Source organism: Prionailurus bengalensis, chromosome E3, assembly GCF_016509475.1.
Source record: "Prionailurus bengalensis isolate Pbe53 chromosome E3, Fcat_Pben_1.1_paternal_pri, whole genome shotgun sequence".
NCBI lineage: Eukaryota > Metazoa > Chordata > Mammalia > Carnivora > Felidae > Prionailurus > Prionailurus bengalensis.
In genome coordinates, this window is record NC_057357.1 from 32,934,178 (window position 1) to 32,957,990 (window position 23,813).

At 52.4% G+C, this 23,813-nt stretch overlaps 1 protein-coding gene across 1 annotated transcript in view; it reads left to right on the forward strand.

Moving 5' to 3' along the window:
- The window catches only part of TEKT5 (tektin 5), a 38,939-nt gene extending 19,081 nt beyond the window's left edge, over positions 1-19,858 (forward strand). The window contains exons 6-7 of the mRNA XM_043560545.1: positions 15,448-15,602; positions 19,486-19,858. Of these exons, the coding sequence (XP_043416480.1) occupies positions 15,448-15,602; positions 19,486-19,702 (372 nt within the window). The 3' untranslated portion in view covers positions 19,703-19,858. The remainder of the gene's footprint in view (positions 1-15,447; positions 15,603-19,485) is intronic.
- The last annotated feature ends 3,955 nt before the right edge of the window (positions 19,859-23,813 follow it).

Here is a 23,813-nt window from a genome sequence, read left to right on the forward strand (position 1 = left end):
CCTTGGAGACCACTTGGATGCCTCTCTTCCTCTCCCACCACACGTCCGCTCCATCAGCAAATCCGGTTGGTTCTATTTTCAGAATGTCATTGCTTCTCTCTGCCCCCTCTGCCTCCACCCTGGCCCAGCCTCCACCATGTCTTGCCTGGATTACTGCTGTGGCCTCCCTGCTGCCCTGTTTGCCTTTGGTACTTTCCATGGACTAGCTGGCAGCTGGTTAAGAGGGCATTTGGTTTACCTTGAAAAAAAGTTCAACCGCTTTGGATTCTTCCGAAAACCTTGGGAGTTTGGCCCGAGAGTGCAGCCTCTGTCTGGATAGAAACTGCCAGTGTCCGCGGATCCCCATGTTCACCCTGAGCGGGCTGCTCTGCCCCACCGTGGTCCTGAGAACTTCTCAGCGGCCCCTCCCCTTTGCAATGTAGCGCCTCGCGAAATGCATGGCACCCGGCACATCAAGTAAACGCTGGCTGGGTGGTTTAAGTCCAAGGACAAACACTAGGAGTCTTGGGCCTGCTCTTCGGCCCCTCACATTTTTCTTTTAACAGCTTTATTTATCCCTGATGCGTAATTAGCCGCACATATTTGAAGCATACAATGTGAGCGGTTTTGACAAATAAATGTCACGAGGCCATCACCTGAGTCAAGGTAGTCAATGTATGAAAGGCTTTCTTGTGCCTGTCATCTCTTCCCCACCCCCCACAACCACTGATCTGCTTTCTGTCAGTACAGACGAATTTGCATTTTGTAGACCACATTATAAAGGGACACCTACCCTGTACACTTTTTTTTTTTTTAATTTGGCTTTTTCACTCAGCACAAAGGAGGGTCCTAGTTTACTCCTTATTGTTCAGCAGTTACCCGTTGACCTGTTGAAGGACGTGAAGTTGTTTCCAGTTCGGGCTGCAACCTATAAAGGTGCCACGGACATTCATGTCCCTATGTTTTTACATACTCTGCTAGAGTTGTTTTTTGGCTTTTTTGCTTTTAGTATTTTGGTAGGGTCGCCTGGGCGGCTCAGTCGGCTAAGCGTCCGACTCTTTGTTTTTGTCTCTGGTTGTGATCTCGCGGTTCGTGAGTTCAAGTTCAGGTTCCATTGAAAAACAGGTAGCTCTGGCAACTCTGAGCTCAGGTTTCCACAGGGGAACAGCGGGCAGGACTTGCGTGGCCGCCACCTTTTCGGACAGGGCCCGGGCCCTGCAGTTTGCCTGGGTCCACACCACATCCCATCACTGCCCACTTCGCTCATCTGGGCCCCTCCCCGGGTTCCAGTAGGCTCGTGCATTGGCCTGTTTTGCTCAGTGCGTGGGAGGAAATGCCGGAAAGCAGATGAATAAAGCAGCCGGGCACGGAAAGAGTTTAACAGAATGCAGAGGGACTGTGAGTTTTAACCTTGAAAGCCTTTGCTTTCATTCTGGGGTGTCTGTGGAGTTTTGCTTTCCAAGGGGTCATTAACACCAGCAGAACACGCTTTCCCTGGGAGGCCGGGCCAGGGCAGGAAGGCACAGCGTCTAAGGGGTGAGGGCCTCACCCCTCTGCCAGCCCCTCTGTTTGTCCAAGGAGGCCTGGAACCCATTGTGGAGTGGGAAATACTTTCGTGGTTTGCAAGCAGTCGGATCCTGTCCAGCATGGGTACCCACAGCCAAGCTACTGACGGCTCTTTCTAAAACTGGCCCAGTTTAGAGGGCAGTCTGGTGTGGGGGGGCAAGGGCCAGGCCTTGAACACCACTGCAGCTCGGTGAGAAAGTTCCCTTTGCGGGGTCTCTCCATCAGGCCTGCCGAGGGCGTCAGGCCTTGACGTGATACTGATTTGCCTTGACCGTCTTTCTATCTGACAGCCATCCAGTCTTGGGCAGGCTTTGAACCTTTAAAGGCAACAGAACTGAGTGAGACTTGGCTGCTTTTTTCCATTTTCTCTCTTGTTATGGTAGCCTCTGTTAATGGCCAGGGAGATTCGTTTTCCACTTGTGGCGATAAAATAAAGATCCCGTTTCAAGTAACGCTTGTCAAGGGAGTTGATTTGAAGAAAAATCGGAAATAATTGTGAAGATGGTATGTGGGTTGTGGCAGGTTAACTCAGGAGAAGCCTCGGGGCAGCATGCGGTAGGTCTTTGCCTGATACTCCGCTTTGCCCCAGAAGGGATCCAAGGTCTCCTTGCTGTAGCTGGGCCACGTGTGCCTGGGGACACTCAGCGTGAGGGGCACCCCCCCTCCCCGAGAGCTCAGGTATGGGCGGTTCTGAGGCCTGTGCCAAGTGGCAAGGTGATGGTTGGGGGTGGGGGGACCGTGTCACCCATTATCTGTCCGCAGTGACACTGAACAAATGGGAGAGAAGCTGCTGGAATCGGGAAGACAGAGCAGAGGTCTGGAGCTGGGAAGGTGTCCAACAAACGCCAGGAAGTTGGAGGGATGGGACAGGAGAGGTGGGGAGAGAATGGGACAGAACCAGCAAGGGTCCGTTGGGGGGAACCATACAAAGGAAGCTGTCTTGAGGTCACTCTGCGAGCACCGACAAGGCTCAGGAAAGCTATTCCTTCCCTCCTCCCACCGCCAGAGCTTTAGTTGGTGTTAGCCAATCACACGCTTCGACTGGAAGCCGGGGGTGGGGCAATTGCTGGGATTGGTTCCTGCGGAGACAGGAAGCCTGTAAGAGGCAGCCTGGCCCAGGCAGAGAGCACCTAGCGGTTTCCTAATTTCTTCCAAGGTGTGACTTGTCCACTCTTGGGTCCTTGGCTGTTTGTCTGCTCGGGAGCCACCGCCTAGCCTCTTGTATGCTCCTAGCTGTTGCATCTGCTTGCCTTGTCCAGGTCCAGAATTTTCTTGCATCTCGACATCCTTCATCCCCCCCCCCCCATGTGTCAGCCCCACGGTGCAGTGTGGATGGCTGCGTTGAGTTCTGGCTCAGTGCTTTCTGGCTAAATGGCCAAGGCTGGATTGCTTCACCACTCTGTGCCTCGGTTTCCCCATCTCTCGAATGGAAGCAGTAATGTTTGGCAGACATTTGTGAGAAAAAACAAACAAACAAACAAACAAACAAAAAACAGCTGTGTCGGTGACCGTATTGGTGCCCCGTGAGTATCAGCTGGAAAGATGGTAAAAAAAAAAAACAAAAAAAAAACCATAGTCTGATCTCCCATCCGGAGGGAGGAATGGCAAGGTGGCAGAAAGAACATGGCATCTGGAGTCAGAAGACCAGGGATGAATTTTGGTGCAGTTAAGGGATCTTGGGAAAGTAACTAACTCCTCTGAATCTCCGTGTCTCAATGTATGCGACAGGAGTAATCCTGCCAGCTGTGAGATCAGAGGGGAAGGGGCAGGTGAGCAGTTCTTGTGCTTGGCTGCACACTGGAACCACCCACATGCCTGGGTCTCACCTCTAGGGATCTTGATTTAAGTGGTTGGGGTGTGGCCCCGGGCATCCAACCTTGTGAGCTACCCCCAGCCAAGATGGAGAACCAGAGGTTCCGAGTTCAGACGGGTGTTTTCTCAGAGTGTGGTCCTTGGGCCAGAGGCATCAGCCTCACCCAATAATGTATTTGAAATGCAAATTATTGGGCTCCCTTCCAGCCCTTTTGAATTAGAAACTCTGGGGCCCATCCATCTGAGTTTTAACAAGTTCTCCAGGTGTATCCCAGGCGTAGACGTACAACGGATGGGTGTTAATCCCCTCCCTCCGCAGCTGTTTACTTAGCACATCTTATGTACTAGACTCTTTAGGTGTTGAGGATATAATGCGAACCCGACGAGATCCCTGCCCGGAAGGGGGCTTCCGTTCTACTGGGGAGACTGGTTTTTAAAAAAATAAACAATCAATTAGAAATTGTGATAAATGTTAAGGAGACGCTTGAAGGCCTGCGCTAGTGGATTGCCATGAATTTTCCTACTCACACAAGTGTCCTCTCTAGCAGGGAGACTCCACCAGTGTCTAAACCCCTCCAGGACTTGCAGGACCCCTGACCTCAAACAGCCTCTCAGCAGCTGGTGTTTCTATTGCCTGAAGGCAGCTGGCCACCTCTGGACAGCCCTCACCGGGAGCAGGGCTTAGTCAACATCTATCCTGCTCTTCACCTGGGGTGAATTTCCTCCCCAGTGGTATTTGCCAGTGTCTGGAGAGGTTTTGGGAGGCAGGCGTGGGACTGACAGATAATGGGTAGAACCTAAGGATAACGATAAACACTCCACAAGGCGCAGGACAGGCCCCCACAACAAAGACATATCTGTCTCCACGTGTCAAGGTGCTGAGTTTGGGACACCATGCTCCGGAGCCTTCACGACCTGAGTTTCTGGTGTGGTCGCTCCAGAACACTCCTGTCCTCACTCTCCTTGCCCCTGGGCTTGCCTGCGCTTGAAAACCTTCCACCCCACCATTTGACCAGCAAAAGGATTCCTAGCGGCCTTCTCCCTTCCTGAGCTGAGAAAGCTGCCTTTGAGCCAGGCATCTCCTTGGAAACCCCTTGGCTTCGCGCAATTTGGAAAACAATGAATTTGCAAGGTTGCACAAAGCATCCAGAAGCCTCAGGCCGGCTGGAACTGCTAAATGCAATTTTTTTTCCCTCCACATCAAAAATAATTTCCTGGCCTTAGATGCTTTCTCTGCTGTCACAAGACAAGACGCCGACAGATAGTTTTACATGGCAAACAACCTCGATGGACCCCTTCCCCTCCTCCCCGCCGACTTTCAAAGCCTTTGGATGGATTTCTGTTCCAGCCAGGAATATCAGGGCACTTTTCCGCTGAGCCTCGAGGTTGGTTTTGGCCTAGGCGGACCTGGCAATTGCACACACAGAGGGATGGGGTAGGGGGGGAGGTTTGCCCTCAGCTGCTCCCCTGCAAGGGCTGAGGGTGGCTGATCACGGTCTGCTTGGCCATCGGGGTGCAGTAGGGAAAAAGAGAAGATTAACCGTAATCTCTAAAGACTAAGCTTCCTGTGTGTAGCCAGGGTTCTCGCGGCTTTTCTTGTGTTAACTCCCCTTCCTCAGATGTCAGTAGTGCGAAGGCTGAGGAGCCCTGGTCTCCTGGCTTAAGGCTTGGCAAAAAAAAAAAAAAAAAAAAAAAAAAAAAGGGCAGTAAATAATTAAGTAGATAGACGAATACATGGAGGGACAGATGAACAGACAGAAAGTGCTCTGGTCAGGGCGCCTGGGTGGCTCAGTCTGTTAAGCATCTGACTCTTGATTTCGGCTCCCTGTTGGTGAGGTCAAGCCCCGGGTTGAACTCTGCACTGACAGCACAGAGCCTCCTTGGGATTCTCTGTCTCCTTCTCTTGGCGATTTGCTAAGGCCACATGCTCAGCAGGGTGCTGTTGGCATTCGAACACAGGCTGGTGGCGCCCCCACCTGTCTTCTAGGCGGTTCCTACTGATTTTAAGGGGCTGGGCAGGCTGAGGTGTGTGAAATCTGGCCTCTCCTCCCTTGGCGTGCTCCCATCCGTTACCAGTGCCCCCTGCTTTGCTTTCTCAGTAGTCCCGTGACCTTGTGACTTCCGTGTCTCTCCATCCCGCCTTGATGTGGGTCCTCTGCCTCTCCATTGCCCACTGGCCATCTTGGTCCCCTCTGTCCACCCTGCAAATGGCAGCCAGAGAGATCTGCCTCCAGCTACGAATCCGGCGCTGTCCTGCCATCTTAAAACTTTAACGTGCATGGGATTACTTGAGGGTTTTGTTAAAATGCAGATTCCCTTGGTAGGTCGGGGGTAGGGCCTATACCCTGCATTTCTTTTTAAGTTTATTTACTTATCTTGGTGGGGGAGGGGCAGGGAGAGAGGGAGAGAGACAATCCCAAGCAGGCTCTGCACTCTAAGTGCAGAGCCCGACTCAGGGCTCAGACCCACAAACCATGAGATCATGACCTGAGCTGAAATCAAGAGTCGGATGTCTGAGCCACCCAGGTGCCCCAACATTTCTAATAAGCCCTCAGAACCCAGTGATGCTGGTACACAGACCACACTTTGAGTAGCAGAGCAGTAGAGAAATTATTCTCTAAATGCAGGAAACTTCAGAGGAGCATTAGCCTTGTATGAGATGGGCTGTTTCTGATGACTGGGGCTCCCTCTGTGATGGGCTACAGGCAGGGGGTCTCAAACTTCTGGCTCCAGGGCCAACTCTGCCCCCTCTTGGCCTGTTTTTGTAGATAAAGTTTTATTGAAACACAGGACCCCCACCTCACCCCATACATTTACATGTTGTCTGTGGCTACTTTTGCACTGCCGTGACCAAGTTGAGTAGTTGTGACAGAGACCGTGTGGCTCCTAAAACCTGAAATACCTACCCCACAGACCTTTCCGGAAACATCTGTTCACTATCTAGAGCATCCTCAAGATGCTCCAGAAGGCTGTGTACTGGGACTCCCTAACGTCTGAAGGGACTTGACTTGAAGACTTGAAGACTTAAAACTTGACTTGAAGACCTAAAAACCAAATCAAGGGGCGCCTGGGTGGCTCAGTCACTTGGACGTCCGACTTCACCTCAGGTCACGATTTCACGATTTGTGAGTTCAAGCCCCGCATTGCGCTCTGTGCTGACAGCTCAGAGCCTGGAGCCTGCTTCGAGTTCTGTGTCTCCCTCTCTCTTTGCCCCTCCCCTGCCCTCTCTCTCTCTCTCTCAAAAATAAATAAACGTTAAAACAACAACAACAACACAGAGAGCCATACCTGCAGCTAACAGGTCTCAGGCTGGGTCTCAGGGAAGTGGGTCCAGGTGCACGGGGCAGACCCATGATGCTTTGAGGTATAGCGCACATCACCTGGTCCAGGAGCCTTGTAGCATCCTAGCCAGTGGGGGAGCGTAGGCCCTGGTCCCCATTTGCCAGATGAGGAAATCGCCAGTGCAGCCCAGTGGCTGAGTGGGGGTGTGGGTTCCACAGCTGGTTTGTGGTAGGGTTTGGACGGGAACCTGGGTCTCCTGATTTCCCGCCTGGGGCTCCCACCTCCGAGACACCCTGCACCGAGTCCCTGGTGGCTGGGGATCTGCCTAGAGGGGGGTCGGTTAACAGAAAGAACTTTGGTTGGGGGAGGAGGGTTGAGGGCGTGTGGCCCACCATCTGCCTCCCACTGGCTCCCTCTCTGAGCCACATTCCGGAAGCTGAGAAAGAGGACATTCCTCTTCCCTTGCGCTGGCGACCCCTGCCTTGACCCCTTACGCCCAAATAAGTGGGTTAATGGAGGTTAAGTGTGAGCCCTGGACTGGAGGTCTGAGGGAGTCTGAGTTGCCTGCGAAGCCAAATTCTGTCAAGTGAATCTCAGTTTCCTATTGTCTTATATTTAAAAAAAAGAAAAAGAAAAAGACCAAAGATCCCAAAGGACAAATCTAACAGACTGAACATTGCAGGGTGGGGGTTGTGCAAGTGCCAGGCACTGGACTTGACCAGTGCCTTATCCCATCTTATCTTGACCACTTGACCCACCTTATCTTGATCACTTGACCCACCTTATCTCATTTAATGCCCACAGCAACGTTGGGGGTGAGCTAGTATCGTGCTGGTTTTGCAGATGAGAACAGGAGCCCCCCCCCCCCCCCGGCGTCTGGCTCAGTGAGAAGGGGCTCAGGGGATGTGGGGGACTTTCTGGCACGAGGCACAGGGGGATCGAGTGACCCGTTCCCCGTCAGGGGCTAGAATTTGAACGTGGCTCTGTGTGACCGCACAGGGGCGCGGTGGCACCAAGTGACCTGCCCCTCCCCACCCTCCGTGCGCTGCGCGACCCTCAGCCTCACAGCCCCCACTGGCAGGCGGCCTGCAACTCACAGGGCACAGAGCTGGGGCCGAGGGAGCAGAGTGAGGTGAGCCCTGCACCGTCGCCACCTCCTTCCCAACCGTGTGCCAGCTTCTGGGCCCAGGCCGCTGAGACTCCTCCCATGGGGTGACCCCCCTGGGCCAATCGCACGGCGGCCCACCCAGCCTCTGAGCCAGGCTGTGCCCTGCCCTGCGAGCTCCTTCCCCCCCCCCCCCCCGCTTCTTGGGCTCTGTGGGAGCAGAAAGGTTAACACCCCTAAGGCCTGCGGGAGAGGAGGTGCTTCTGGGAAACCCTCAGAGCTCAGGGGGTGGGGAGAGAGAAAAAGAGGGAAGGAGAGAGAGGAGAGAGAGAGAGAGAGAGAGAGAGAGAGAGAGAGAGAGAGAGAGATGCCTCTACCTGGCCAAGGAAAGATGGGGAAGGGGCGTGATGACTTTCTTGTGGTCCTTTCCAGGGGTATTTGTGGGAGAAACACACATGCATGCATGCGCTTGCTTTTGGAAGAGCAGGTCACGACCCCTGCTGTTCATGTGGCTCCTGAGATGGGTGTGTGTGTGTGTGTGTGTCTCACGGCTCCGTGTGCCGGGCGGTGGAGGGGGCTCACACGCCTGCTGGGGTTTCTGGGAGCTCCTCCCGGGCTGGCCACCCCGTGCCCTCGCCTCCACTCTGTGCAGCGGGGGTATTACCATCCCCGGCTTACCGGAAAGGCTCCGAGATCCTAGGACACTTGCTGAGGTCACCCAGCGTGGGCAAGGATTTGGATATTGTCAGGCAGGCTACTGCCAACGTCTGTCCTCTTTTTGTTTAATTTTTATTTATTTATCTTTTTTGAGAGAGAGTGTGTGAGCGTGGAAGGGGCAGAGAGGGAGAGAGGGAACCCCAAGCAGGCTCCGTGCTAGCAGCACGGAGCCTGACATGGGGCTCGAACCCGGGAACCGTGAGATCATGACGTGAGCCAAAATCAAGAGTCGGACGCTTAACTGACTGAGCCACCCAGGCGCCCCAGAGTTTGCTTTCTGGTCGGAGGAGAGGACTAACATTAACGAATAAAACATGTATTATGTCAGCAGGTGTAAGGACTGGAGAGAAACACAGTAGGGGTTTGGGTGGTTGGGAGTGCCAGCCAGGGTGGGGGGTTGCAGTCTTCTGCGCGTTCTAGCCACAACCTGAAGGAGGTGAACGAGCGATGTGGGTGTCTGGGGAAGGAGCATCCAGGCAGAGGGGACAGTGTGTAAAGGGAGGTGTCGGTATCTGGGACACTCATTCTGTGTGTGTGGGTGGGTATGAGGGTGTGTGTGCACACACGCACACATACACACACGTATGAATGTAACAGGTGCCTTGAGTCTGAGGGACCCTGACCTTGGGAGGGTATTGGGTTTGCCCAGACCTTCCCACCTTGAAAGATTGCCCGAGCACTGAGCTTCCTGCCTGCCTGGGCCGGGGTCTGGATTACCCGGGCCACGGTGAAAGAAGGGCACAGCTCTGGGCTGGGGGTTGGAGTGTCAGGTTTTTAAAGTGGTTGGCTTCGGATTCAGCCTTGTGATGAGGCTACCACTCCTTCCCCAGACCCGTTTCTGGAAGCCCAAGCCCACGTGCACATCTGAAACAGTACCTTTGACCTGCTCGGTCAGCATTGGGGATGAACTGGATCACTTGACTTCCCTTGGGGCTTCCTGCCAAGACAGACAGCCTTGATTGACAACACCAAGTCCATGACTGTGGTCATTAACCTGCTTCCTTCCCTTGAAGACATAATGTTCATGTGTCTCTGTATCACTTGAACCAATGGGGCTTGACTGTGGCTGCACTTTTGAATTACTCAGAGAGCTCCTGAAACATCCTGATACCCAGACCCACGAAATCAGAACTGCTGGCAGAAGGGCCCATCCATCTGTCTGTCTGTCTATCTATCTATCTATCTATCTATCTATCTATATTTGTAAAGTTTGTTTATTTATTTTGACTGAGAGAGAGGGACGGAGAGAGAGGGAGAGAATCCCAAGCAGGCTACACACCATCAGCACAGAGCCGCACATGGGGCTTGATCCCATGAACCGTGAGATCATGATCTGAGCTGAAACCAAGAATCGGACGATCAACCAGCTGAGCCACCCAGACACCCCAAGCATCTGTATTTTTTAAAACCATCGCAGCAGGGAACCTGGGTGACTCAGTTGTTTAAGCGTCTGACTTTGGCTCAGGCCACGATCTTCTGGTTCATGAGTTCGAGCCCTGCGTCAGGCTCTGTACTGACAGCTCAGAGCCTGGAGCCTGCTTCAGATTCTGGGTCTCTCTCTGTCTCTCTCTGCCCTTCCCCACTAATGTTCTCTATCCCTGTCTCTCTCAAGAATAAATATTAAAAAAAAAAAAAATTAAATCCCTCCCAGTGATTCTAACATGCAGCCAAAGTCCAGAATCAGTACCCTTTACTATCAGATGGTATTTTTTTTTTTAATTGGCTTTCTCCCATTAAAAAAAAAGAAACCTAAACTACAGAAGTTATTTTAAAAGGAAACTTTAAATCTGGTAGGGTTGTGGGAATTTTTTCCTTTCTGACCCCAGGGAAGAGAGATGACTTTATCATACTCCTCACTTCTTGGTGCATCCTGTTTATAAAAAGCCCCTTGCTTATTTCTTTTTCCCTCCTTTTATCCTGTCCTTCCTGCTTCCTCCTTTGCTCACATAGACGACTTTCCCATCGATGACCGTTTTTTTTTTTTAAAGGTTTTTTTTTTTTTTTCAACGTTTATTTATTTTTGGGACAGAGAGAGACAGAGCATGAACGGGGGAGGGGCAGAGAGAGAGGGAGACACAGAATCGGAAACAGGCTCCAGGCTCTGAGCCATCAGCTCAGAGCCTGATGCGGGGCTCGAACTCATGGACCGCGAGATCGTGACCTGGCTGAAGTCGGACGCTTAACCGACTGCGCCACCCAGGCGCCCCTCAATGACCGTTTTAACTGTTGAACGTGGACCTCTTGGTCGAGATGTATTCTTACAAAATGTGCATGGCCGTTGTAGGTGCCGGGATTTTTAATTTTCTCCAAAGGGATTGTGTAATAGAGTTCACTCGTTTGCCTTCTTTTCTCCCCCTGCGTAGTTTTAAAGACCCACCCCTGGTCCTACCCGCACCTAGTCTACACCTAATGGCCACCAAAATCGTCTGCAGTGCCCGTCTGCTATCTCTTACTGGTCCTTCTCCATGGTCAATGGCATCCATTGCCAGCTTACTGCCCACTACGAGTGATACCGCATGGAACATCCTTGATATATTTATTCCTGACACTCTCGGGTTCCCACAGTATTTACCCAGGAGGGGATATACTGGGATATGTGGGTCATCCTCTTAGACCCAGGGCTCTTCTCCCACGGGATGCTATGGAATTTGGGGTCCAAGGATCCGGCTGACCTGGAGCTTGGTGGGCCAGGCTGGCATTTGGTGCCTACATGAGCACCGGGCAAATTCTTAGCTTCCTCTTGGGCATGAAGGTCAAGGCCACTGTGTCTCAGGCTCCTGCCCCTGGTCAGTCCACTTGGTCTCTGGCTCCTGGCCCTTGGAGGTCACATTCCTCAAACTTTTGGAGGCTGAGTCATTGCCCACGTGGGTAGGACTGGGGTGGGCGACAGGGGCTGTCCCCAAGACAGAATGAGAGAGAGAGAGAGAGAGAGAGAGAGAGTGTGAGTGTGTGTGTATGTGGCTTTTTCCTCCCTTCTAGGACCCTGGCTGTGAGTGACAGAGGCTGGACACCAGGTTATGGGGAACAGTTTGGGCAGATTTGCTTTGGGTGTGAGTCATTGATGGATTCTAGAGGGGCCGATTCTGGAAAACCCCTACTATTCTGGAAAATGCACCAGCAGGCCTGCTCAAGAAATTCAAAGGGGAGACGGGAGGTGGTGGCCTGGAGATACAAACAACACTCAGCGCCCAGCACCCCCACAACGCCAGCAGAGGGAGGCAGGGGACTTGGGCTGTGACCGCCCGCCCAGCTCCCCAGCCCCACTCCATTCTCTCACCTGCTGCATCCGTGTGCCTGGGAGACAGTGTGATACAGGGTTTCCCAAATCCAGTCGCTCCTGGGCCACCTTCTTGATGTCACCAGATCCACCGGCCACCTGGCCTATTATTTATGTTTCAGTTTAAATCCAGTCCCTGAAAGGGGCTTAAAAACACATGCATTTAAAACGTATTTCCGTCCCTTGTGTAAATGGAAAACTGGCGGCGTTTGCCATAACTGGAAAGGAGCTACAAGAATACATATAAGGCAAGTAGAGCAAACTTGTTAAAATGTTGCTGCAGCCTGTTGCCTGCGGAAGCCTCTGGATTCCACCTCTGCTGGCGTGACCCCCTGGAAGTGGTGGGCAGGCTTGAAAGAGAATCGATGAATTTCAGTTCATGGTGCGGGTGCTGCGTCCCTGTCCCTCCGCTGTGCTGGCGAGAGAGTTCCTGGAGAACATGGAGTGGAGGCCCCTTGGGTGGCCCCGTCCCCCACCAATGTCCTGCACACTAACCACATCCAATGCATATTTTCCTAACAGAGAGAGGGTGGAAGGAACTTGAATTTCTGCCACGCTCAAGGGAGCGCTTACAGTTGTGGCAAAGCCCTGTCGGTGCTTCACAAGCGGTGTGTGTTGCGTATCATAAATATTTATCGCATAAAGGAGCACGCGAATGAGTGAATTCTGCACTAGAATGTAAACTCCACCGGGATGGGTTTTCTGTCTGTTGTGTTCAGTGCTGTGTCTGATTCCCACAAGTGCTTTGCACCTAATAGGTGCTCAGTGAACGTTTGGTAAGTCGACGAGTGGATCGGCGAGACTGTAGAAGAATGGGTGAATGAAGAAATGATTGAGCACATGAATGAGTGAGTCTTCGACTCAAGAGTCAGGCCTCTTGTAAAGTTGCAGGCCCCCAGGGAGGCTGGCCGAGCCCTGAGCTGGGGACCAGGGGACCAAGAGAGCCAACGGGAGAAACCAACATAAACACAGCCTGGGAGCAGCTCAAGGGTGTCTTAGCAGCAGCTAAGAGGAAGCAAAGCATCCTGGGAGCTGTCCTCATGGGCTCAGGCAGGGGGCACGGCTGGCAGCCACCCCAGCAGCCAAACCCTCAGTGATGTCCTCCTTACCCCACCTCGCCAACAGGCCACAGACGCGTAGATCTGAGAGGGAGGGGCTGTTTTCTGCATGCGGTAACGTGATGCCAAGAAGCATTTTTCAGCTCTAGAAGGCTTGATTTTCTTCTGTACCAGGCTGGGGTGGTGCTTTTGGAGATTTGCACGTCTGTGCCAGCCCTCTCCCCCGCCCCCCAACACACACACAAAAGGGGCAGGTTTTTAAGGAAAATCCCCACAAGTTCTAACAGCTGTCTCTGCACTCGAGTGTTTACATGTGCTCATGTGCCGAGCGCAGAACATACGGGATAATGTTTAACCAACATGTGGTCAGTGGCACTCTGGTTCTGGGTGGCTCCGTGAGGACCCGGTGAGAGGCCAGGCTTCCTCCTCATGGGCTTTGAAGGAGGGTCAGTGGCCCCCTTGACCCCCCATAGCCCTGCCACCCATCTCCACCCCAATAGGAAAAGGATATCCTTTTGTTACCTTGAAATAGCAAAACACGCTCTTTCCGGGCTTTTCCCCTAAGCTGATAGGGAAGTCAGGACTTTAATTCTTTGGGAAAAAATTGCCTTTTAATTTCTTGTGCCCGTAGAATACGGGCTCAGCCCAGCTACCATAGTCATCAGGTTATGTCATCGGGTCATAGTCAGTAGGTTATGACTTGTGAACATTTCCTAGCTCACAAAAAGAGGGAGAACAATATGAGTGTAATGTCCTCGAAGGCGGGGACTGGGTCTCACGCTTGTGATCCCTGCTCCATTCAGGAGGCAGGCACACTCATGTGCCAGTGGTGTTTTCCGATACTGAAATCTGAGATGGACTGGACCCATATAAAGTTTAGGGTACACTGTTCCCAAGCCTCAGGGTGGACAAGGACGATGGGGGAGAGCTGGCTAAACATCTAGGCTTCCAGTGCTCCCTGTAACTCTCTCACTCACTCACTCACTCACTCACTCATTCATTCATTAAGTGACTGTTTATTGAGTTCCTGCCGTGAGGAGAGTTTGTAGATTTAGCAAATAAAAAGCAGCCTGTCCCAGTTGAACAGGAATATTGGAAAAACAACAAATCATTTTTTTTAGCGCAGGTATATCCAGCATGGTAGTTGACACATATACTAAAAAAGTGCTTTGTTGTCGATCTGAAATTCACCTTTAACTGGGTGTGCTCGCTTTTATCTGCTAGCCCTCGCTCTGCACCAAGCACTGTTCCTGGCGATGGGGGTACGGCATGGACAAGCCCCCAACTTCTTGGAGCATACGTGCTAGCGGGGGAGACGGACAAACAGACAGCGGAAGGCAGGCTTGTCAGAACGGGGCGCCATCCGGCCCTGCCAAGTCTGGAAGGGGTGTTAGTGCAGCCCACCCACAAAGAATCTTCTGGAAGGAGGGGTCCCCAAGGAAACGGGAGCCACTGATGGTGATGATAGGGAGGAGAGTGGACATGTCAGCCGCAGTGAGGTGACATCTGCTGAGTACTCTCAGTTCTGGTGTGCTTATGTCGGCCAAGGGCAGGATCAGTTTCCTTCTGGTGCCCGTTCTTTATTCGTCCTCTCACGCTGTTACTTTTTATTATGGAAAATTTCCAACACACAGACGTCGAGAGAATCCTATAAAAGTCCCCCAACACGAATGTCGATGCCTTGCCAATCTTTTCCTGCAAATGACCTTTTTCCGATTTTAGCTTTGTTTTCTACTGAAGTATGACAGTCTTCCAGTAAAGTGCACAGCTTGATTAATTTTGACAAGGGTCTTCCGCCCGTGTTTACAGCTATGGAACTCCACTCAGGTTAAGATATAGAACATTCCGGGTCCCCAGGAGCCTCTCTCCTGTCCCTTCCTGGGATCTGTACTTCACCAGCTACAGCTGATGTCTTCTCTACAGGGCATTAGAGTGGGGAAAATATTTCTACACATAAATAGAAAATTTTGAGCCTCTTTCCCCTCTTCTCCCTTTCTTTTCTTCCTTTCTAGTTTATTTCCTGATCTAGTTACTAGAAAGGTGCATTTTGGATTATAAAAAGATCTAGAACAACCTAGATTAATTCGTATTAAAGCGGTTCAGAGATTAGCTATTGTTTTGGATTATTGTGTTAGTCTTTAAAAAAATTTTTTTTTAATGTTTGTTTATTTTTGAGAGAGAGAGACAGAGACAGAACATGAGCAGGGGAGAGGCAGAGAGAGAGGGAGACACAGAATCCAAAGCAGGCTCCAGGCTCTGAGCTGTCAGCACAGAGCCCGACGTGGGGCTCGAACTCATGGACTGTGAGATCATGACCTGAGCCGAAGTCGGATCCTTAATCCCTGAGCCACCCTTGTGCCCCTTATTGTGCTTAAAGGCCTTTCTCCCTCTCTGTCCCTTTTTTGCCTGAACACTAATTGGCTAACTCCAGTGGGTATTGGAGATTGAAAGCACAACTAGCCTTGGCACCTGCCCCTCCCCAGTGTCCGCAGCGTCCTGGGTGACCAGAAGTGCCCCAGCTGTTATCCTGAGATTGTCTTTGAGGAGCACAGTCCCTGCCCCCCACAGCCCTCATGGTTGGGGAAAGAGCCATTGAAGCATTCTGCCGCCCAGGGCTGCTCCTTCCCTGACACCCCACGTGTTCCCCGCAGACGCTGCAGGAGATCTTCCAGGCTGAGAATACCATCATGCTTCTGGAAAGGTCCATCATGGCCAAGGAGTGCCCACTGAAGGTGGCGCAGACGAGGCTGGAGTGCCGGACCTGGCGCCCCAACGTGGAGCTGTGCAGGGACATCCCACAGTTCAAGTGAGTGGGGGAGGCCAGGACGCAGAGGGGTGGGTCGCGCGAGCTCCCAGGAAACCTGGGTCTGAAAAATGGACCCCCCTTCCACCAGTCAGGATGTGTAGCCCCACTGCTCAGCAGGACACTGGGTGGGGGGCTAGAGTTCTGGGGTCCCCTGGATAGTCTCCGCCACCTTGTGCTCTGGGAACCCTCCAGCTTTCCCCTGAGAGCTCAGCAGAGGGAGCCTCCCAGGCCGGAGATCCCCGTGCCCCTGCCAGCCCCTGGGAGGGGCTCCAGCACACCTCCCTCCGTCTCCGTCTCCCTCTTTGTAAAGTTGTCACCCACGAACACTGGAATAGCTTAATCCCGCCCATCCCGCTTTGTGAAGGAGAGACCCTCCTCACTGGAGAGGGGTTGCAAAGCTCATGCAGGCTCCGAAACGGGGGTTTGGGAGCGCGGGGCTGGGGTCTGGAATAGGATGACGGCTGGGCAAAGCAGGAACAGGCCATCAGACACGGAAATTTGTGTGACCAGGGGCAGGCCCCTTGGTTGTGTGTGCCCTGTGTGCTAGGGACGCTGGCTTAGCTAGCTGCTGCTGCGTGACAAAAGCCCCAGGGCTCTGTGGCTTGTCCCCCTCCTGAGCTAGATGGGCCGAGATGTGGAGAAGAGAGCCGGGGAGGAAGGAGGAAGAACATTCTGAGAGAAAACACTGGGTGGCCCCAGGTGACGGTGTTTGATGTGGGCACAGCCTGAGATAATCATTCAGGAAACAGAAAAGCTGGGTGTGTTTGTTGGCCGGGAGTGGACAGGGAAAGTGGCCCCAGGCTTTGAACTTGAAGACCTGGCTGCCTGCTCCCCAGCCTGCTGCTGGCCTGGAAATGACTGGAAGTTCTTCACCCTGGGAGTGGGTGCCGTGCCCGGGGTCCCCCTGCAGCTGGGCTGGCAGGGGTCCAGGTCCCGGGTGAGGGCTCAGGGGCAGCTCTCCCGATCCCTCTTGTACAAGATCCTGCTTCTTAGATGTTCAGGTTGGTTCCGGCACCCTCTGGGGCCAAGGGGTGTCTGATAACCCACCCCCAGGGGACTTTCACGGAATAGGGCTTTTAGGGACCAGATGTCGTCCTGGAAGGCCCATTACTCAGGGACAAGCTCCCTGCCTCTGTGTCCACCAGCTGTGCCCCCGAAGGGGGTAGACGGGGAGCGTGGGTGGGCCATGTTTGGTTCAGGAGCCCCGGGCAATGTGCGTGCGTGCACTCACACGTGTGTCTGTGTGTACATATGTACGTGTGTGCACGAGGGCTTTGGGAAGTCAGCAGATAATAGGATTCAAGCCATCTGCCTTCTCCAGCAGCTGAAGTGTCCCGTCTATGCATTACTCTCCTCACCGCCCGCCCCCATCCCTCCTTCTCCACCTCTGGGCCTTCTTTCCTGTTTCTTCTATAGGTAGCCCCTATCCCTCTGACCCCGTCTCCTGGCTCAGGTCGTGTCCATGCCCATTCCCGAGAACGGGCACCCGTTTATATTTACATTTAAATTAATGAACATGAAACAAATCCTAAAACTCAGCTCCTGACGTCCACGAGCCACAGTCCAAATGGGTGGCCAGAGGCTACCACATTGGACAGCGCAGAACATTTCCGTGGCTGCAGAAAGTTCTGTTGGACAGCGCTGGACTAGAGGCCCAGGGAGCCAAGAGTTTCCAGGCTTCTATGTGACCTGTCCCTAGCCCAGGGCCGCCACGGGGAAGCCCACCCTGATATCCAACTCAAGCCCTTTGGGTAGCATGTCCTCTGGGCCTGAGCACAGAGGCGGGACCCACGGCACAGCCCCCGAGACTGGGCCGCTATCACAGGTCCCTATGGCTGCTGTCACAAGTCACCGCACACCGGGTGGCTTGAACAACGCTTCTGTATTCGCTCACACTTCCGGAGGCCAGATGTGTGAAATCGACGCGGTGGAAGGGCAGGCTCTCCTGGAGGCTGGGAGGGAGAGTGTGCACCGTGACTCCTCTTGGCCTCTGGTGTTGCCGGGTGTGCGTGATGCCCTCGGCGTGGGCCGCATCACCGCCACTGCCTCTGTCTTCACGGCCTTCTTCCCACGTGTCTCTCTGTGCCTCGCATCTCCCCCCCCTTCCTGGGATAAGGGGCCCCGTCTTTGCGCTTAGGATCCGTCCTGAATGCAGGTTGACCTCACCTCAGGATCACCTACACCTGCAAAGACCCTATTTCCAAATGGTATCACCTTCACAGGCCCTGCGGTTTTGGACTTGGACTCATCTTTGGGGGCCACCCTTCAACCCACTCCATGTGGATGTTGTGACAACCTCGTAACGCCTCTCCCGCCCCTGTTCTTGCCCCTTCCGATCTCATCTTTAGGCGGTGGCCCGGAGATTTTCCCAAAATTTGAGTCAGCGACTCACACCCCCTCCAACACTCGCACACCATTTAACCCCCCAGGGGCCTCCCACGGCCCTGAGGACAACCCAGGCCCCTCGATTTTGGATTTTGCTGTGCTCTATGCTCTAGCCCTGCCCTCTGTCCAGTTGGGTAGCCACCAGCTGCACATGTGGCTTCTCCATTTACATTTCAATGAGTTAAAATGAAATACCATTAACAAAAACAAGTTTGTCCCTTGCTCTGCCTGCATTGCAAGTGCCCACGGACCCCACACGGCCAGTGGCGCCCAGAGAGCACGGTGCAGGTATAGAACATCTCCGGCGTTGGGAAGTCCTGTCCTGTAGAATACGTTCCCTCTTGGGCTTCATGCAGCCAGCTGGTTCTCATCTTTTATTCTCGGGTCACAAGCTCCCTCCCCAGAAGGGCCTTTCCTGATGCCTTTGGAAGTTTCCCCAGAAGCAGAGCTTCGGGAGAAAGGGAGTGGGGGGAGGCAGGATAGGGGAGCCCGGCTTCGTCCTGATCCCATCGGAGTCTCTGCATCGTGAATTGTACCATGGAGGTGGTCCCACCTGGAGGCAGGGGACAGCCTTTTGTACCCCTATGTGGGTGAGCCGTTGGCTTCTCTGGAGAAGCATGGGCCTATGAAGGTCAATATGTATGAGGACGGGTGCCCCAGCCAGTAATGGGGACCCGAGCAGGGCGCCGAGAAGGGACACCCCACCTGACCATCTTTTATCCACATGGCGCTAGCCAAGCTAGTAGAGTTTTTTGGTTTTTTTAATGGAACAGAATACATACAACATAAAATCTACCAACAACGTTCAAAGTGTTGTGCAGTTACACGCGCTATCTAGCTCCAGAATATTTTCATTTATTCCACCCAAAAGGACACCCCACAAACCCTCCCTCCAGCCCCGGGCAACCACTCATCTTTCTGTCTCTGTGGATTTGCCTGTTCTGGAAGTTTCATGTAATTCACATAATACATAACCTTTTGTGTCTGCTTTCTTTTCGCTCAGCATGAGCCTTCAAGGGTCCTCCCTCTATAGCAGGTGGCAGGGTTTTGTTCCTCCGTGTTGGGGCTGAATAATATCCCATCATATGGATGGACCACCTTTCGGTTGGCCATTCCTCCGGTCGGAGGACAGTGGGGCTGTTTTCACCTTGTGACTCTTGTGATCAGTGCCGCACAGGTAGTCGTCCAAATATCTGGTCGCGGGTCTCCTTGCAGTTCTCGTGGGTATACACCGAGGCGCGGCATTGCTGGGTCACGTGGTAAGTCGACCCTGAACTCAATGAGGACCCACCAGATTGTTGCCCCAAACATTCCGTGTCTTCCATTGCGCTTTTCGACCTCGGCAGCGCCCGTCGCGAACCGCCTTGTCTCCCTGTCCCACCTCTGTCTTCCCTGACGGCCGAGCCTCGTCCGTCTCGCTCAGGGCTGCCTCCCCGCGCCTGGCACAGTTCCCGGCCCCTGGCAGGTACGAACTGTGCCTTCTCTGCTCTCGCCCCAGGCTCGTGAACGAGGTATTCACCATCGACGACACCTTGCAGACCCTGAGGCTGAGGCTGCGGGAGACCCAGGACACGCTGCAGCTGCTGGTAATGACCAAGTGCCGGCTGGAGCACGAGCTGGCCGTCAAGGCCAACACGCTGTGCATCGACAAGGAAAAGTGCATGGGCATGCGCAAGACCTTCCCCTGCACCCCACGCCTGGTGGGCTACACCTGAGGGGCCGCCTCCGGCCCCTGGCATCCTGCTCTGCGCCCGTTCCCTGCGCAGGGTGAAAATGGAAAAGGCAGAAAAATAAAATAAAGTGTCATTTCCTCCCTTTCCTCCTATCATGGGAAAGACCCCAGGCTATATATATATATATATATATATATATATATATATATATATATATAAAATGTATGAAAAGTCCAAATAAATGTGCCCAAACCAAAGATGTTGGAGGTCATTCCTTGCTGCAGAAACCGGCCTCGTAGCGGATCCCAGGAGGAGGAGACAGACTGATTTCTTGGGGACGGAGCACTGAGAGGGTCTCGGCACCCCTGGGAATGGAACAGACCACATTTAAAAAACAAACAGACCAACCCATTTGTCCCTTTAGGAGCACAGTGTGTAGACCACGGGATCTGAAGACCGGATACCGGAGCCGAGATTGGCCAGAACCCAGCTGTCACTTAGGAGCTGGGTGGCCTTGAACGGGCTCCCAGCTGGAGCACCCTCATGTACAAAATGAGGTCAGTCCAAGGTGGAGGCCGCTGTCAGCTGTGTGGGGCCGGGCAAAAAGCCAGGATTTGGAGCCCACAAGTCCTGGGTGTGAATCCCAGCGTTGCTATGTGGGGTGTTTTGGAAATCGCTATGGGAGAAAAAGGAGGTAAAATCAGTTCTGGTGGGGGGGGGCAGGAAGAGGCAGGTGAGGGTTGAGAGAGAGCTCTAGGCAGAAGTCACATCGCTTTGAAGAGTTAAACGGAGAACTGGCGTATCTCCCAGCTGTTGTACTCCTAAGTATATATCCAGGATCGTTGGAAACAGGTACTCAAAAAAACACTGGTACACGGATACTCATAGTAGGGTTAATCGCAATAACTAAAAAGTGAAAGCAACCCAAATGTCCATAAATAGACAAGAGGTACCCTGTCCATGCAATAGAATTTTGTTGTGCATAAAATAAGACGCACAAAGCGCTGACATCTGCTAGAATACGGATGAGCCTTGAGGACATCACGGTAAGTGAAAGAAACCAGACACAAAAGGCCACATATCGTGTGATTCCATTCATAGGAGACGTCCAGAATGGGCAAATCCCTAAAACAGCCGATTGGTGGTTGCCTGCGAGAGGGGAAATGGGTAGCGATGCTCCGTGGCTACAGGGTTTTATTTGGGAGTGATGGCAATGTTTGGGGACTACATACCAGGGGTGGCACAAATTACAGATGTGCTAAATGCCATAGAATTGCTCGCATTAAGTGGTTAATTTTATGTCACATGAAATTCACCTCAATTAAATGGGAAAAAAAAAGTCCTATTAGAGGGTGGGATTTTTGGTGAGATGAACGGCCTGAATAAAGGCAGGCAGCTATTGTCCCAGGCACAGAAGCCCTTGGAGAGGCGGAGGAATCATCTCAAAAGAGTTTCAACTTTTTTTCCTGGGGCCAGTGTTTCCCAAGCTTTGTTATTCACGTCGGTGCTTCCCAGAGTTTGGTGCACATGCACGGATCACCTGCAGACCTTGCTAAGTGCAGGCTCTGAGGCCGTGGGTCTGAGGCAGAACCTGAGTCCTGAGGTTCTGACAAACAGCCACGTGGGGTTGATAATCCAGGGACCACACTTGGAGTAAAAGTAACACCTGCTCAGTCTGCCGTGACCAAGCACCACCCTTACTGTTACTCCATCTTTTAAAAAAATTTTTTTTAATTTTTTTAAATTTCAGAGACAGAGGGAGTGGGGGACAGGGGCAGAGGGAGAGGAGAGGGAGAGAGAGCATCCCAAGAAGGCTCCTTGCTCAGCGTGGAGCCTGACAAGGCTCAATCCCACGACCATGAGATCATGATCCGGGCCAAAACCAAGAGTCGATTGCTCAATCGACTGAGCCACCCAGACGCCCCTATTCACTCTATCTTTTAGATTGTTACACTTAAAAGAAAAAAACCAACTTAGATTTGTTTCAAAGGCAAATTTGTAGCATGACTGTAGACAGGAGCCTGTGCCCAGAGTGGAGCAAAACAAAATATTGCTAATGATGTTGGCTCAGGAAGTATTGTCCGCCCAAGGTGATCTTGTCTCAAGGTGTCTCTCCTTTTGTTCTAGAAAGGAGATCAAGTCCTAAAGAGGTGTTAAAGACGACCTACCATCCTGTGGAGACTGTCCTTGAGGTAAGCTTGCTTGAAAGAGGACAGAGTCCCTTTTTCTACTAATGAGTTTCGATGCTGTTTAAGGCCTTGAATGCATGGATCTAAGGAGGCCCTCCTGCAGGCAGGAGGCCGTAGGATCTTTAATGTGGGGATGTGAAGTGAGCAGGCTGGTGTTTTAGAAATAATTCCTTGTGCCGAGGAGTCAAGAGGGGAGGGAATTTGGGAATGTGGTCTCGGAGCGCAACAGAGAGGTTAACCGAGGCTGCGTCTGGGGACCAGGGCGATACCCAAAGCCTCCGGAAGAGACGGGCTGGGGTAGGGAGGTCCTGAGAGTGAGACAGAGACACACTGCTGGAATTCGAGGCTGCGGTGGAGAGAGGACACAGGGGAACAGGGAGCACTGAGAGGGGCAAACAGCATCCAGGGGAAACGGTGTCCAGGGGCTTGCAGATGGACAGGCAAGCGTGGGGGTAAAGAAAGCCCTTTAGAAGCAGGTGTTCTAAGTATCCCGCTGGCCCGGATACCCTTGAGTGTCACGCTTTTGGAAAGCAAATTGGCAACAAATGTCAAGAGCCTTAAAAATACCTACGCCCTTCCACTCACGAACGTCTTTGTTAAGACTCTCTTTAGAAAGCTATCCCAAATGCAGACCCAGATGTACGCGTCACGGCTAATTTGCTCTAAGAGACCTCTGAAAATTGTTCTATCTAGCGGCAGAGAGAGCAGCCAAGCAGGCACAGCCAAGGCGTGGAATATGGTGTAGCTACGTAAACAATGGCAAATGCGAAACGCTTGAATACGGAGGGAATGTGCTTCTAAGGCTGAAAGCCCAGAGCACAAGATGGTGGTGTTAACCTATCCTCAATTGTGCCAAAAGTGCACAGGAAAAAAGACTGTTGAAACGCACCGGAATGTTCGCAGTCAATGCTAAGCAAGCGCTGGTTTCTTGTTTGTTTATATGAACAATTATCCGCAGTGAACATGTGTTCCTTTATTAATCAGGAGGAAGTGCTTTTATAAATAGACTTTCCTTTGCGCTAGCTTTGGATTTATAGAAAAGTCTCTAAGAGGACCCAGGGAGTTCCCGTGTACCCCTCACCTGCCTTGCCCTGATGGCGACATCTTACCTAACTGTCCTTAAGGTGCGTTTGCCAAAACTAGAAAATTAACATTAGTGTGTTACTGTTAACTAAACTCCAGAATTTGTTTCTGCAGTTCAGACTTTTTTTGTCCTAAGATCCGACCCAGGGTACTTACTACTTTGCATTTGAAAAAAAAATTTTTTAATGCTTATTTTTGAGAGATGTGGACGGGGTGGGAAGGGGCAGAGACAGAGGAAGACACAGAATCAGAAGCAGGCTCCAGGCTCTGAGCTGTCAGCACAGAGCCCAACGCCGGGCTTGAACTCGCGGACTGTGAGATCATGACCTGAACCGAAATCACCCAGGCCCCCCGAGCACATTGCACTTAGTTGTTAAAATTCCCTCTATGACAGTTTCTCAGGTGGTCCCTGTTTCTTGTAACCTTGACGATTTTGAAGAGTACTCGTGTTTGTGGGGACTTGAAGGTGTTTGTCAAATGTCCCTGAATTGGGGTTTGTCTGATGTTTTTCTCATGACGAGTCTGGCATTACATGTTTTGGGGGCGGGGAGAGACCACTGAGGTTGAGTGCCTGTCTCGTCCCCTCACATCGGGGCTTTTGTGACATCCACGTGGTGGGTGACGACTCCGGTGATGGTGACTCCATTCCTCGCAGAGGGTGGTGCCCGCCAGGTGTCTCCACCATGTGTTACTGCGTTTTCCTTCCCATTCTCTAGAAGTCTCTAAGCCCAGCCCACACTGGCGGGCAGGGGGACTTAGGCCGCCATCTTGGAGGGAGAGTATCTACACACATCATTTGTAATTCTTTCCTCAGTATGCCCTTTCGGCCTTATTTATCCTATCGTTTATTTGGGTCCATGCACTCAGGGATGTTGGTTTTA